The sequence below is a fragment of the Syzygium oleosum genome, unplaced genomic scaffold, assembly GCF_021117445.2.
Source record: "Syzygium oleosum isolate NSW1041296 unplaced genomic scaffold, Sole_v2.1 Sole_v2.19, whole genome shotgun sequence".
Lineage (NCBI taxonomy): Eukaryota > Viridiplantae > Streptophyta > Magnoliopsida > Myrtales > Myrtaceae > Syzygium > Syzygium oleosum.
The window spans coordinates 2238421-2254888 of record NW_026607503.1 but is presented as its reverse complement, the minus strand read 5'-3'; the positions used below and the strand labels follow the sequence as shown (position 1 = coordinate 2254888).

Below are 16468 nucleotides of genomic sequence, written 5' to 3'. Positions count from 1 at the left end.
CAATATTGATGATAAGAATGTTCTATCTTCAAAACAACCCTAAACACCCTTTTATAGGGGTTAAACCTAATTACAATATGAAAGTTACCTAATCTAAATTGGAAACCTAATCATAATAGGAAAGTTACCTAATCTGAATTGGAAACCTAATCATAATAGGAAAGTTACCTAATCTAAATTGGAAAGCGTAAAACATCAAAAGTAGGAAACTGCCTTTTTAAATTAACTCATAAAAAATATCCGATGTCGTCGATTGGGTCCACCGGTTCTAGTCACATCACTATTTCGCCTTCCGTTTGGACTTCTGCCTGTCCAATCGGTCCAGAAACGCATCACTAATAGATTCCGCATCATTCTCCTCCACTTGAAAAGAACTCGTCCTCGAGTTAAAATCGGGATCTGGATATAACGGCTCTGTGGACTCATGAAACGGTGACAAATCGGAACATTAAAAGTGTTGGATATGCCCATGCTATGTGGAAGGTCTATAACATAAGCATTATCGTTGATTTTCTTGCTGACAGCGTAAGGTCCATACTTCTTTGGCTGTAATTTACTATAAAATCCAGCTGGTAATCGCTCTTTACGAAGAAAAACCATGACTTGATCACCTACCGCAAACACCTGCTTCCGCCGGTGCTTATCTGCTGCAGCTTTATACTTCTGATTAGCTTCCTCCAGCTTCTGTTTGACTTCACGATGCACCTCCACAATCTATTTAGCCATATGATCCGCTGTTACACTTTTATCCGCTTGCTTAGGCAACTGTACCAAATCCAGAGTATGCTGAGGCGCATTTGTATAAACAACAGAAAAAGGCGACCTGCCAATAGAACTATGAACTGCATTATTATAAGCAAACTCTGCTTGTGATAAAGCAACATCCTATTGCTTTGGCTTATCTCCACAAATGCTTCGAATCAAGTTTTCCAGAGTTCTATTAACTACCTCTGTTTGCCCATCGATCTGCGGGTGAGCTGCTAACAAATTCAAAGATGAATCAAACAGTTTCCATAAAGTCCGCCAAAAATGCCCTAGAAATTTACTATCCCTATCTGAGGTAATAGACTTGGGCACACCATGCAAACGAACCACTTTCTTAAAGAATAATCTGGCCACACTGACTGCATTAGAAGTTTTCCTACAAGGAATGAAGTGCGCCATCTTGGAAAATCTGTCAACCACAACGAAAACAGAATCCACGCCTCTTTGTGTCCGTGGTAAACTAAGCACAAAATCCATGGACAGATCTTCCCATATATTATTAGGAACAAGTAAAGGCATATACAGACCTGTATTCTTAGATTGACCCTTAGCAGTCTAGCAAACATAACACTTTTGTACGTACCTACTGACATCTCTACGCAACTGGGGCCAGTAAAATCGCTCTCGGACTGCAGCAATAGTTTTATCACGACCTAAATGTGCAGCTAATCCACCATCATGTAAATCGCGAATTACCTTCTCTCGTAATGATGTTCGAGGAAGGCAAAGCTGGTTGCCATGCATCAAATAGCCATCCTACACATAAAATTCTTGTACAGGTTGACCAGCAGCACATGACTCCCAAATTTTTCCAAAGTCATCATCATCTGCATAACAGTCTTTCAACTGCTCAAACCCCAAGATGTCTTGGCTTAATGTAATCAACAAGCCAGCTCTCCTACTCAATGCATCTGCTACGACATTATGCACACGACTTGTCTTTAATGTCGAAAGGAAATTTTTGCAAGAATTGACACCATCGCGCATGCATATCTTTGCTAATCCTCTTCTGACTATTTAGATACTTCAAAGATTCATGATCAGAATAAACGACGAATTCTTTCCCAATCAGATAATGCTCCCAGGTCTTCAAAGCCCTTACGACAGAATAGAATTCTTTATCATAAGTGCTCCACTTCTGCCTTGCGTCATTGAGCTTCTCACTAAAATAGCAAGTGCAGTGCGCTCTTGAGATAAAACAGCTCCTATACCCACTCCACTAGCATCACGGGTCACTTCAAACAGGTTTATCAAAATCGGGTAAAGCAAGAACAAGTGCGATACATAACTTCTCCTTCAAAATAGCAAAACTATTCTCACTTCCTCTCCCCATAGAAATTTGCCTTTCTTCATACATTCAAGAATTGGGGCTGCGATAGTATCGAAATTCTTAATAAATCGTCGATAGAAAGTAGCTAACCCATGAAAACTCCTAACGTCAGAAACTGTTTTAGGAGTCGGCCACTCTCTGATTGCTCTTACCTTCGCCTCATCTACCTATATTCCTTCAGCAGTAATAATAAACCCCAAGAAAAACAGCTTATTAGTTAAAAAACTGCACTTCTTAAGATTAATATACAGCTTATTAATCTGTAAGGCTGTCAACACCTCCCTTAAATGCATCAGATGATCCTCCTCGATCTTACTATAAATCAGGATATCATCAAAATAAACTACAACAAATTTGCCAATAAAAAATTTCAGAACCTGATTCATAAGCCTCATGAAAATGCTTGGAGCATTGGAAAGTCCGAAAGGCATCACCAACCATTCGTACAACCCCTCCTTTGTTTTGAAAGCTGTCTTCCACTCATCTCCGGGCCGAATCCGAATCTGATGGTATCCATTCTTCAAATCCAGCTTCGAAAACCACTTAGCACCGTGCAACCTATCCAGCATGTCATCCAATCTTGGAATTGGAAACTTGTAACCTACGGTTATTTTATTAATAGCCCTACTATCTACACACATCCGCCAACTCCCATCTTTCTTAGGAGTCAACAAGGCCGGAATAGCACATGGGCTCATGCTATTCTGAATGTGTCCCTTTTGCAACAACTCCTCCATCTTCTCTTTTAGAATCTCGCTCTCTTTTGGACTCATCTTGTAGTGCGGTAAATTTGGCAGACTAGCACCAGGAATTAAGTCTATATGGTGCTGAATATCACGCATAGGCGGCAACCCATCTAGAATCTCTTCAGGCATCAGTTCGCTAAATTCCTTCAATAAAGGTTTAACCGATTCGGTGCTCCTCCACTTGTAATTCATGGTCTCATTGCTTGTTTCACGACCAGCACGTGAATTTGTCGAGTCTCCTTAACCTCAGCTTCAAATTTCCTCGTAAAGGTAAGGAAATTATTTTCAGCAGCTTGTTTTCCTTTGTTCTTTAGTGGCAGCAACGTATACTTCACTCCATTCTTCACGAGGTTATACTGATTGTTTCTTCCCGAATGCTGAGCATCTACGTCAAATTGCCACGGTCTCCCAAATAACACATGACATACATCCATGTCTACTACATCACAATACAGCTCATCATGATATTTACCGATGGAGAATGGAATTTTGCATCGTTCAGTCACATGAATGCTTTCCGCTCCAGATTTAATCCATCCTAACGTATAGGGATTAGGATGCTTCTCCACGGGTATCCCCAGCTTCTTCACTGCCTCATTCCCAATGATATTCTCCATACTTCCACTATCAATAACCACAGCAAAGATCTTTATCAGAATGGTGCACCTGGTTCGGAATAACTGATGGCGCTGCGAATCATCTTCTTGTTTTGGGGCCAACATCATTCTACGCACCACACAGTTTACTTGCTCCTCTTCTTCATCTTCAAAATCATCGTCCTCACCATCCGGCGCACAGCAATATCCATCTTCCTCCTCTTCTCTCGCTGTTACGTTTACGGTCTTTCTCGAGGGCATTCATTAGAACGGTGCCCAGGCGATTACACCGTAACACTTTATCGCATGGTTTAGTATAAAGGTTAGGGTTCGCAGTTTTCTGTGCTTGCATTCCCTTATCCCTCGGCTCGTTCATAGGGTGCTTTTCTACCGCCTTATCTTCCTGATTTCGCCCTGCGTTAAAACGATTATTGAAACTGCTCTTTTCTACCGAACTGCTCGAGCTGCTACCTCGATAATTTTCGTAGCCTCTTCTTCCCCTATCTTGCTGCATCAATTCTGCCTTCATCGCCATATTCTTGGCTTCAGTTAAATTTCGCAGAAACTACACTCCAATTTTATCTCGAATGAAGGGTTTCAAACCATCAAGATATCTGGACACATGCTGTCCCTCCGTCTCTGATAAATTATTCCGCTCTGCCAATCTCATAAATTCGGCCGTATACTCATGCACAGTCCGATTGCCCTGCTGGCAACGTTGGTATTGCTGGAACATAATCTGCTCATAGTCGGGTGGAAGGAATTCTTGCTTCAGCAGCCTCCTCAACCTAGTCCAAGTTCGAACTCTCTCTTTCCCTTCTCGTTCCATCCTATTCTGTAATCTTTCCCACCATGCAGACGCACCGCCCTTTAATCTACAGGCTACTAATCGTACCATTTTCTCACCAGGGGTCTCCATATAGTCGAAAAATCTATCTATATCAGCAAGCCAATCCAGAAATTCTTCTATGCCCAGACTACCATTAAAATAAGGGATATCGACTTTCAATTTAAAGTCGTTACCTTCACGATCGTCATAGCGTCGTCTTCCATCTCTCCGATCATATCCTCTTTGAAATCCTCCATGACGACGTCTGCCGCCATAATCAGCACGTTCCTCATCAAAATTTTCAGTTTCTTCTTCTTCCGAACTCTCTGAAAACAGAGGGTTATTCTGCCTGCGGACAGGAACAGGCCTATCAACAGGATCACCGCGAGCAAGATCTGCACCCGGCCTTCTGTCGTTCCGCCGATTCCGGTTCACATCAACGCCGAGACCTTCGAATCGTTCTGTTAACTCGTCAAATCGTTCTTCGAAACGACGAAGACTTTGATCGAATCGTTGATCCAAGCGTTCCATTAAACGCTGCTCCAAACGTTGCAGCGTGTCGTCCCCAAGGGTTGGGGCTCCAGTCTCCTGAGCATCGTCACGAAGACCACCGCCAGTCGCCATAGGCTTTGATACCACCTGACGCAGCGTTCCGCGAATAATTCAAGCAAAATCTTGCTTAGAGAGAAAAATCTCGAAATTCAATATTGATGATAAGAATGTTCTGTCTTCAAAACAACCCTAAACACCCTTTTATAGGGGTTAAACCTAATTACAATAGGAAACTTAATCATAATAGGAAAGTTACCTAATCTAAATTGGAAACCTAATCATAATAAGAAAGTTACCTAATCTGAATTGGAAACCTAATCATAATAGGAAAGTTACCTAATCTAAATTGGAAAGCGTAAAACATTAAAATTAGGAAACTGCCTTTTTAAATTAACTCATAAAAAATATCCGATGTCGTCGATCGGGTCCACCGGTTCTAGTCACATCACTGTTTTGCCTTCCGTTTGGACTTCTGCCTATCCAATCGGTCCAGAAACGCACCACTAATAGATTCCGCATCAGAAGAAGAAGGGAGCCCGCTTCCTGATGAACGAGGAGCCATCGGTCCAACACGTGATATCCATACATGGTCAATATCATTTACATATTGAAAAATGAATCGCATCGGTAACTTTCCTAATGAACTGATTTCTGTGAGCTGCAATTACTAATTTGATCCAGTCCCTCCAATGCCTGGACAAAAAATGTGGTTTTTGTAACGACCCGGTCCGACGAGGGCGGGGAGTGATCGCCGGGGCCAGAGGGCCTGGACAAGGAGCGGCTCCTGGCAGGCTTCTAGGATGGCAAGGGAGGCATGTCTCTTGTCCCACATCGCCTAGGGGGAGAGTCCTGGGATTGCTTATAAGGCTTTGGGTGGCCTATCCTGCGTAACGCGTTTTAAAGCCGTGAGGGTCAGTGGGCCCAAAGCGGACAATATTACACAAGGAGTGGCGCAGCGGAAGCGTGGTGAGGACGCGTTTTAAAGCCGTGAGGGTCAGTGGGCCCAAAGCGGACAATATTACACAGTGTAGACATCGGGTCCTTACAAATGGTATCAGAGCCGACTCCCGACCACGTGTGGGGCCACAGCGAGGACGCTGTGCTCGAAGGAGGGGAGAATGTAACAACCCGGTCCGACGAGGGCGGGGAGTGGTCGCCGGGGCCAGAGGGCCTGGACAAGAAGCGGCTCCTGGCAGGCTTCTAGGATGGCAAGGGGGGCATGTCTCTTGTCCCACATCGCCTAGGAGGGGAGTCCTGAGATTGCTTATAAGGCTTTGGGTGGCCTATCCTGTGTAACGCGTTTTAAAGCCGTGAGGGTCAGTGGACCCAAAGCGGACAATATTACACAGTGTAGACCCCAGGTCCTTACAGTTTTTACACCATATAACCAAGAAACAAAGGACATATCTCCATCGCCAAGAAGCTTTATCGTCAGTGTTCACTCCGTTTTTTCGGCTATAGAAGTAACATGGGCCACGCCATTCGCAGACTCGCTTGTGGTATTATTCTGTGTTCTCGACCTCCATTATCTCGCTGCGTTTCTAGTGACGAAGCTCGTCTACCTCGGACCAATGGCTCTCAAATGGTGTCGAGTGACGGCATCTCTATAGTATTAAATCCAAACATGCTGCGGCGGAATGTCAAACTTCTCGTGGTAAAGCTCAAAGAAAATTGTCACGCTGATCCTCTGACTTATCTCTCCCTGCCCTTTCTGTTTTCTTTTGCTTTGGGGCCTAAATTGAGTTTGTTCTGGAGGTATCTGAAAAATCACAAGGAAGAGGACTCAAAAGGACGGACAAGATCTGGGTTTGGCGGCTCATGGGTCCAAAGAGGCCAACCCATCATTTGGAAGGGCTTGGACAAAAATGGTTTTCCATGTTGGAGTGGCCCAAAGATGAAACCATTATCCACTCAGAAGAAGTCGGTCATCTTTTCTCCCTCTTCCGGCCACAAGAAGGGGTTAAAGGAAGCATTAACAATGGGAATGTGTTTACTTCCCTAGACATTTCCTAGAAAAAAGATAGACACATCTTTGGCAGATAGAACTTGCCTGTTTGTCGCCTTTTTAGTGCCAAAGCGATGCATACTAGTTGATCTCGACGATCCCAATATAGTAATCCACCGTAGATGCTCTCTAATCCTAGGGACCTTCGCTTTGCCACCTTAATCGTCAGCTCCTTGCTATAAGAAAACAAGCAAGCGAGTCCAAGAAGTTGTTGCTTTTGTCTTGGTTTACATTAGTCCTCGAACAAATATCTTCTTCTTCCACCTGTTATAAAAATAAATGAGGTTTTCGTCGGGCTTACCGAGTGTAGTTCTTGTTCTTGTCATTATAGTTTATCAAATATTCGGAGTATATCTTGTCAGGGATATTTGATTGCTGCTATGTGCTGTGTTTTTGGTGTCGACCGTCTTCTGGCTCACTGTTCTTAGTATTTAAACAGCACATTGACAAATTTGAATTTGGCTCCGGCAACCATCTTTTTGGCTCATTGTTCTCCAATACCTTGACTATTCGAGTTTGGCTCTCTTCAGCTTTGTGATCAATATAGAAGACACGTAGTGGTTGCTTTTGGGATGGAGCTTTCAGGGAAATCTGGTGGCAGAGCGGGGTTTCTTTGGCTTTCCTTCTGCATCTTTCTCACACTTTCCTGCGCCAAGGGTGAAAGTCGCGCTTCTTTCATCTTTCTTCTAAAAACTACCATGAAAAACATTTAGGACTGCCCTGTGTGATATTCTAAAATCCTGTCTTGTCTTCTGCTTTTTTTAGTGATTTCAGATCCGCTAAAGAACGTCAATTTGAGTCCGTTCCAGCAGTGGATTAGCGCGTATGAATGCCTGAATAAGGTACTGTTTGTTTTCTATTCCGTGTCGAATTGCGATTACCCTCTTAATGTGTTCTTGTTAATTCGATGTATGTGATGCAAAGTTGCGGGTTAATGTGAATAGACATCGCCCACATGCGCGGCCAATGGGCTGAATTTGACAGGAATCATCCATGTGACCGGGAGCGAAGTGACAGACTATTGCAACGGATGCGCGCAGTGGACCAAGGACGTGCTCACCTGCATCCATTTGGTTAAGAGGGACTTCTGGTTTGCCAACAACGCCACCGTCAAGCTAATCAATGAGACCATCAGCCATGGCTGTGCCACGAATTCAGGTAAGATTTTCACGAAGAGGGAAAACAAACGAAAGGCATCATTCGAATTTCTGCAGATAATTCAGACCAGGAGAGCAACAATTCACAATTTGAATTTGCAGATATCGTCATGTTGGGCGTGAAAAAAAGCGGCGGGATAAGGAATTACAGCAGGACTTACATGGCCTTGTTCTCGGCTTTGATCTTGGCAATTTTCTTGTTCAGCACCTGAGGATGAGGAGAGAAGACAAGCATACCAGGAGTCAATAAAAATAGATTGCCCTTACACAAATAAGGAAGCCATAATACCCACTCCGTTTATATTCAAGCAAATGACAGACATACGTGATATTAAATAAACTAAAGAGAGAAATCAGATCGATGCAACATCTTTCTTCGTCCTGCTTTCAATTTTTGTTCACCATCGCGAGTTTACTTCTTGTATCAGTACGAAATCGGGTGCAACTATATAGCAGTCGGTGGTAGTCATTGTGCAATGCTCTCCCTTACCGACTGCTATCAACTCGCAATACTAAAAATAGCAGCGGAGTGCTTTTTATCGCAACTGAAGTTTATTCCACTGTCTAACTCTTAAAGAACTACTGTTTTGAGGTGATGGTTGTAACATTGAAACCTGTATAGTTCCCGGTCGATAAGACCTTACGATGCAAATACTAAGCATGGCATCAAACAACACCAATGTCAACATATGAGTCTCAGAAGACCAACCCGAGGACAAGAATTATTCCGCAATATCGGCCAGCAAGGCAGAAACTTTTTTGACAGAATCGGAGTTATCATAATCGTAATCTAGTCTCGAGTGATAGAGAACATTTACTTCTTAGATAGTAACTAGCAGCCTAAAATCCTTACACTCAAGACTCAGGAGTTATATCGGAAGCACTTGCTTTCGGAGCTCAGATTTTCATCATCGGAACAGATTTGAGGTAGGAAACTGCATTTGTCGGGAAAGTTACGGAATTGCAGTCTCCCTATTTTCAGAGAACACAACTTCAACATGAGGGACAGTCTCTTGGCACCAATATGCCTTATCATCTTCTCTTTTCCCAGCTTTTACGGCAAAAAAAAAAATGATCGAAAAATGAGCTAGACATATTTTCAGGTTCAACCAACAATAAGAGACATTGACAGTTTGGATGTACCGACACGGCAACACAAGTTAGCGAAAATTACATTATTGAAAGAGACTGTTTAGGATAGGACCTCATAACAAGACTTTTTATCAACCTTCATGGTAATCCCGCATCCGAAGTATCGTCAAGATATGGCTTGTGTTGTCTCGAGATTCCTCTGAGAGCTAATTTAGATTAGAAAGATTAAATATTTCAAAACGACACAGCCTTTCTTTTACATGTTTCCCCGGATCTAAATGCGTGAGAGTGGATTGAGGGCGGAGTTTATGTTAGCCTTTGTTCTTGATATCTACAAACACGAAGATCTGGAAAGAACAAAAGGATCAGAAACCCTGATTCCACCTTTGGGCCAGGTTTCATTTGATCTGTAAAAAGCTATGCTACTTTAAATCACATAAGTGAAAAAATACTCAGGTTCCGAAAATAGAATCAATCCATTCCTCTTGACAGGCTCTAATTGCCCTTTATTAGGATTGTACTGGAAACAGCGCGACGGGTTGTCTAGATTTGGCCAGCGATGAGGAATCTCCACCCAACTGAGAAACGATAACGCAACATACGACGAGATTCATAGGTAGCGGAAACCTGAGAACGGGGGACATTCACTTGAAGGCAAAAACCCTAATGCTGCACCGGGGCTCCAAACCGATATCGACCTCAGCTTGCTTGATGTCGGTGCACCCTATTACGAACGGCAGCCCCTGCAACTTGAACCTTCCGAAGTTAAGTGCTAATGTCCCGTTCAAAACCACGTCGAGAACCATCACTCTTTCCTTGAAGTCTGATTGCAGATCTGACCCGTCCTCCTTGGGGATTACAGTGCGGGTGACTTGAGTTGCAAGTTTCAGCATTGTCTGGTTCCTCGGCTCCTGGAAGAACCCGGAAACGTGCGCCTGCCCTATCCTGATTTCCTCCAGAGAAACTTCTGCGGTCATCGACTTGTACGAGATCCCAATCTTCTCGTTTTTGTTGGTGACGTTGAGGATCACCTCGACGCCTGTGTCCAGCAGGGTATCCTGCTTCGACGAATTGGCCAAGCGCATGCCCGGGAAGGAGAGCCTCTGGACCCGTACCTCAGGCAGGTCGGACTTGATGAATGACACGAACCAGACTCCAAGGACGAGGATGCCAAGGACCACAGCAAGCACGCCGAGGCATGACCAGGCGCAGCAGACGAAGCAGCATGACCCACAGTTGCACCTGCAGCAGCGTCTCGACTTCCTCGGGTAGTTACCCGGGATCGAAGAGCACTCGGAGACCTCCGAGAAGGCAACATGCCGGGTTTGCTTCGGCTTTGCATGCGGGGGGTGGCCACTTACGGCTCGCAGCGGCGGCGTCTCGATATCCGCCATCGGACAGAGAGACTCCTACGCACTGTTGGGGAGAGGAGGTACCTTCCAATGCAAGATTGAAAGCCTCTCATTGGAGGTCCTCGGACCAAAATCTGTTAAGAAGTTTCCTTGTTCTGAAACTTTCGTGAGGTGGACCGCAAGAATAGAGAAGGTGATCAAAGTATGATTGGCGATGACACGCCCCGATGGTTATTTTGGCAACGACAATCTTGCAACTGGTGAAAGCTAGACAGGTAATTTCTCCATTCGACCACTATAATAGTAGTGGCATTCATAGATTATTGCACTAATTAGAGACCATTCTTCTTCTAATGTCCACATTTAGTAGGATTCATTTGTGTTGAGATGCAATCTGAAAACACGACACGAACACGAATGAATCGAGGCATGAGAGAACGTGGGAAATCCGTTCACGAGTTGGGCGATATGATCGACCCGCAAATTGACACGGCTAGGGAACAAAAACTTTCATGTGGATTAACCATTCAATTGGATTAAAATTACACGCTTTATATGTCTTTCTAAAAGAAATTCTCCAAAACACCTCTCCCTAGAGGTTGCGGGCCCTAAAAAAATTATGAGCCGTGGGAATTGAGAGATAGTGACACGTGACAGACACGTCATCGGCTAGAAATCACAAATCGAAATAAGAGTGGATCGGTAGAAACCACGACACCCTCTCGATCGCTTTCTTCGCGGCATCTTGATTTTAATGACGAGTATCTCGGATAATAAATGAGCTATGAGCAATGTTCTAATGCGAAACGTACCTTTCCCGTGTTCGAGTTTCTTGTGATTCGTGTGATGCCGTTACACTTTTGCTCATTTAACATAATGTGCTCCGAGTATATTAAGTTTCTCATTTCATATTAATTCTAAGAGTAAGGAAAACAGTATATCTACTATGCATAATAATATTCACTACAAAAAAACTGGATTTTTGCCACGAAAATTTGCGAATAAAATTTTTTCGTCGCAAATTTGCGACAAATTTTCCAACGAAAAGTAAAATTCGTCGGAAATTAAGACGAAAAATTTTTCGTCAGCAAAATTCGTTGGAAATTTCCAACGAAAAATTTTTCGTTGCAAAATTCGTTGGAAATTAGCGACGAAAAATTTTTCGTTGGAAATTTCCAACAATTTGCGACGAAAAATTTTTCGTCAAAATTTCCAACGAATTTTACGACAATTCAAAAAACCGGTATTGTTCGGCATTTTTTAAATTCGTTGGAAATTTCCAACGAATTTTCCCACGAATTTCAATTTTCAGGCAATTATTTTAGTGTGTACAATTTTCGTTGCAAAATTCGTGGGAAAATTCCACGAATTTTGCAACGAAAACCCTACTCCTTCCTTATTCAACATTTTCGCTCATTATTCCGTAACGATTCTCAATTTCCACATTCTCTCTCTCTCTCTCTCTCTCTCTCTCTCTCTCTCTCTCTCTCTCTCTCTCTCTCTCTCTCTCTCTCTCTCTCTCTCTCTCTCTCTCTCTCTCTGCGATCGACGCCTCCACCGCTCCACCGCGTCCAGAGTCTTGGTCGGGCGCACTCGCTAAGGCACTGCTCCACCGCCGGGCCCAAGCTCCCCCCGCCGCCGCCTAGCATCTGGCCGATGGAGGGGGCGGTGTCCGTCGCATTCTCGGCGGCGAGGCCGAGCACGACCACCGTGAGCCAGGCCCTCGCCATGGCGGGCGAGCTCGAGCTCGCCCAGATCTGGGCGAGTTCTGGGCGACCTCGAGCTCGCCGACGACAAGGCTGGGCCTCGCCGGCCATGGCGAGGGCCGAGCTCGCCATGGCCGACGAGCTCGAGGTCGCCCAGAACTCGGTTAGATCTGGGCGACCTCGAACTCGCCCAGAACGCTCGCCATGGCCGGCAAGCTTGGGCGACCTCGAGCTCGCCGGCGACGAGGCTGGCCCTCGCCGGCCATGGCGAGGGCCGAGCTCGCCATGGCCGGCGAGCTCGCCGGCGGCGAGGCTGGCCCTCGCCCACACAATTTTTGTCACGACGAAACTAATTTTGCCACGATTTTTCGACCAAAAAAAAATTTCGTTGGATTTCCAAATTTTTTGTTGGAAAAAAGTTATTTTTTTGTAGTGTTTCCAACGAATTTAGCCACGAATTTTCCAACGAATTTTCCAAAGAAAAAAATTTCGTCGCAAATTTCCAACAAAAATTGAAATTTTTCGTTGGAAAAATTTGCGACGAAGAATTACTGACGAATTTTTTTTCGTTGGAAAATTCGTTGGAAATTCGTTTTCCAACGAATTTTTCCCAATTTTTCGTTGGAAATTTCGTTGAAAAAAAGATATTTTTTTGTAGTGATTTCACAAATTATACCTGGCGGTTCTTTATTTTTCAAAAAAATCGGGTCTATTCCCATCTTGATCTTGAATGCATTCTTTGGGGTGTGCTCATGTCCATCTTCTTCAGTGGGCCGTGTTAGTTTGGTGACCCACTTGCTTTGCAGCAATGTTGTTGAGCAATGGCCCATGTTTCGGTTCACCCGTCGCTTGCGTTTAATTATTAGCCTCCGTATATTTAGCGAAAAATGAATAATTTAGAAAATATCTTTTCAAAAACGATCACTCATGTCACAGAAAATTTGCCAAGAAGTCATAAACCTTTTAATTATACCAATTGATTCATAACCTTTTTCACGTTTTACCAATTAATTGGCCGGAAATTGCTAACGTGGACTTTGGCCGTCCTACGTGGACTTTGGTCGTCTTACGTGGCACAGCCGATGCTGATGTAAACAATTTTTGCAATCTTTTTTAAATTCAAAAATTTTAATATTTTTTCTTTTTTCTTTTTCTTGTTCCTTCTTCCTCTACCAGTCATTATGCTCGCTCGGCCGACCTCGCCAATGAGGCTCCACCTCTCCAGATCCTGACAAGCTCGAGCCTTGCATGAAGCCGGCAAGGTAGGCCCTCACCTCTGGCCGATCACTAGCCATGGCAACCGACAGAGGTATAAGGAAAAAGAAAAAGAAAGAAGCGAAAAGAAAAATAAAAAATAAAATTTATTTTAAATTTTAATTTTTCTAAAATTATAAAAAAAATTGTCCACGTTAGTCCCGGGCGTCTTACGTGGCACTATCGTCGTCCACATCAGCGATTTCTGGCTAAAATTGACTGAATTGACTCAATTGGCAAAACGTGAAGATATTTATGACTTAATTAGCACAATTGAAAGATTTAGAACTGAATTGGCGCAAAAGTAATAGATTTAGGATTTTTTTGGTGATTTCCCCCTCATATCACTTACGAAAATGAATGAGCAAATTTTTTTTGGTGATTTCTCTCTCATATAACTTTCATCACTCGCGAAAGTGGTTAGACATGAATTGTTATCTATAATGAAAATATTCTTCATTGGCTAATTATTTTAAGCAATACCAACACTCATTTTAGAAAAACTTTATTTAAATTATTCATTTTTCGATGAACAAATCTAGCCTTAACATAATCAATAAATAATGATGTGTTCCACCAACTCTGTTGGTGAAGTCAAAGATAGAGAAATGGGAAGACTGTTCTCGACCCACGTGCTCGTTGCCAAAAGCTTGAAAGAAATCTAATTAGCAGTTGCTAATTACTTGTCAAAGTTAATCACCTCACCACTGAAAAGATAAAGGGGTTTACTTGTCAAAGTCACAGACCCACCCACAGCAAGTTTTCCTCGTTAAATAATGAGAAAACCAAAACTTGTTTGCTCGGCAAAAGCGTGGGATTGCTTGGTAATGGTGATCTCGATCGGTTTGACTTTGACATTGGACAAGTCATTAGATAATCTGCTCCAAGTCTCCTTGGTTGGTACCAAAAAATAGGTTGTGTTCGTGCATGATTAAGCCAAGTGGCCCAACCCAAAGAATAAACAATCGCATCGCGAGGCAATTTTTTCGAAACGATCGTTGTGTTTGTCGCGTGATTTTTTGCACGCAATTAGCGAGAATTCCATGAATTATTTTCGTTACTTCGAGATGGAAGCTATGGTTGGAGCATAACACGGGCACTAGTATCAGTTTGCGGTGGAGACTGGTGCGGTGCAATGTTTGAGAAAAAATTGACATGAATCATGTAGGAATTGATGGAAGACCTGTTGAGTGGAAGGAAAAGTCAATCCACCAATGTCAATTGAATGTAGGGAGTCCATTATTGACTTATGGCCTTGTGGGGGTGTTTATATTGTGTTGATGAGGAGTTAGGCCGTATCCATTATTGTCGAAATAAATGATGGTAGGAGTGTCATGTCTCGTGTCGAGACAACGCTCGAGCCCTGAAATATTCATTTTGTTCATTCGAATGCAAAAACTTTTTGAAATTTGTCTATTTAAGTTTTTGGGATAAATACACTGGAGGTCCCAAAATTTATCACGAAAGTGTAATTAGGTATTAAAACTTTTAAAAAGTATAATCAAATCCAAAATATTGTCATAAAAGTGCAATCGACACATCAATGTTTCAAAAGATATAATCGAGTCCTAAAATTTATCACGAAAAGGCAATCGACTCCTAAAAATTTAAAAAGTGCAATCAATGGAATGATTTGATTAGACCAATTTGATAAATTTTAGAATTTAATTGCATTTTTAAAAAATTTTAGAACTCGATTGCGCTTTCGTGATAAGTTTTAAGACTTAATTGCACTTTTTTTTAAAAGTATGAGAACGCAATTGCACTTCCTAGATAAATTTTAAAACTTTCAATACACTTATCCCTAAGTCTTTTATTTACTTTGTCGGTTTCGAACGGACGAAAAACCAACATCGCTTGTTTACAAGATTTTCTCGATCCTTTACGACCGCCGAGCAACATTGATGTTGGTGTCGAAATCTTCTTGCCGAGGCGGCTACGGTCGCCCTCGGTTGCAAACTAATCCCACTATCTTCTCTATCTCCTCGAGTCTCCTTTCCGTGGTATTTTTCCTTAAAATCAACTTTTTTATGATGTGGAGCCAAGATGAGGTCATCTCACCATCATGTATGCATAACAAAAAGAGGCAAATCGACCAAAAGAAAAAATCTTTGCATGACGTTTTCCACCTTCAACTTTAACAGTGCCAGCGAAGTCTTCAAATGCATTTCACATGCAAATTTTAGGACATAAATACTCTAAAAAATTGTAGGACTTGAGTGTTGGATCGGTACAGGTTTTAGGACTCCCAATCAAAAGCATTATAAGAGGCCATTCATTTCAACTGGGATTTTGTTGACAAGTTCCTCCACGTCACTTGTTAAACATCTTAATTACGAAAAATATGTCATTTTCTACGCACCGCCTGTCTCGTGTTACGTTTAATCAAATCATTAAAAAATGAAACTATTTTTTATAATGTGTATGATTAATAAGTGTTCGGAGAACAATCATTAATAACACTCCTTTTAATTAGGGTTAATACCACGAAAAATCCCAAACCGGTACATATATGATAAAATTTACTCAAAAAAATCCTAAAATAGTACACCTGTGATAATTTTATGCCAAGCTAATTTTTTGACCACCAAAAATCCCAACTTTGTACATTTATGATAAATTTACACCATGTTAAATTGGATTGATACAACAAAAAATCACAAACCGATATACCTGTAACAAACGGAAGGTAAAACCCTAAACCGGTATACCTATCAACTGTGACGTGTCATCCAACTCAGAAATTTAATCGTAAAATTTAACGAAAACTAACGGAGGATAAAATTGTCACAGGTGTACCAGTTTAGGATTTTTGGTGATCAAAAAATTAGTTTTGGGTAAATTGTCACATGCGTACCAATTTAAGATTTTTTGTGGTATTAACCCTTTTAATTAAAACTTTTTGTTTCGATAAGTGTGCCCGTGACCCAAGAAACTGCTCAATTTAAAGGTGCTTGTGCCCTTCCTACTTGAGAAGAAAGAGGTGGAGAGTTCGATTCCCTACCTTCTCAGGGGGTAAGAGGTGGGGACGTTTAGTTTCTAATGTGGAGTTCTACTTCTATGCTTTGTAAAGAAATATGACAA

General features: G+C 42.4%; 2 protein-coding genes across 2 annotated transcripts; one reads left to right on the top strand and one right to left on the bottom strand.

Annotated features, from left to right (window-relative positions):
- The first annotated feature begins 7395 nt into the window (after positions 1-7395).
- On the top strand, positions 7396-8340 carry LOC115670561 (uncharacterized). Its single transcript, XM_056320172.1, has 4 exons — positions 7396-7480; positions 7589-7665; positions 7768-7981; positions 8083-8340. The coding sequence occupies exons 1-4, from the start codon at positions 7396-7398 to the stop codon at positions 8190-8192; spliced, it is 486 nt and encodes a 161-aa protein (XP_056176147.1). The 3' UTR covers positions 8193-8340.
- Positions 8341-9365: 1025 nt separating this feature from the next.
- LOC115670498 (NDR1/HIN1-like protein 2) lies at positions 9366-10595 on the bottom strand. Its single transcript, XM_030591796.2, has one exon. It carries the CDS (start codon positions 10464-10466, stop codon positions 9717-9719), a length of 750 nt encoding a protein of 249 aa, XP_030447656.2. The 5' UTR covers positions 10467-10595; the 3' UTR covers positions 9366-9716.
- Positions 10596-16468: the final 5873 nt, after the last annotated feature.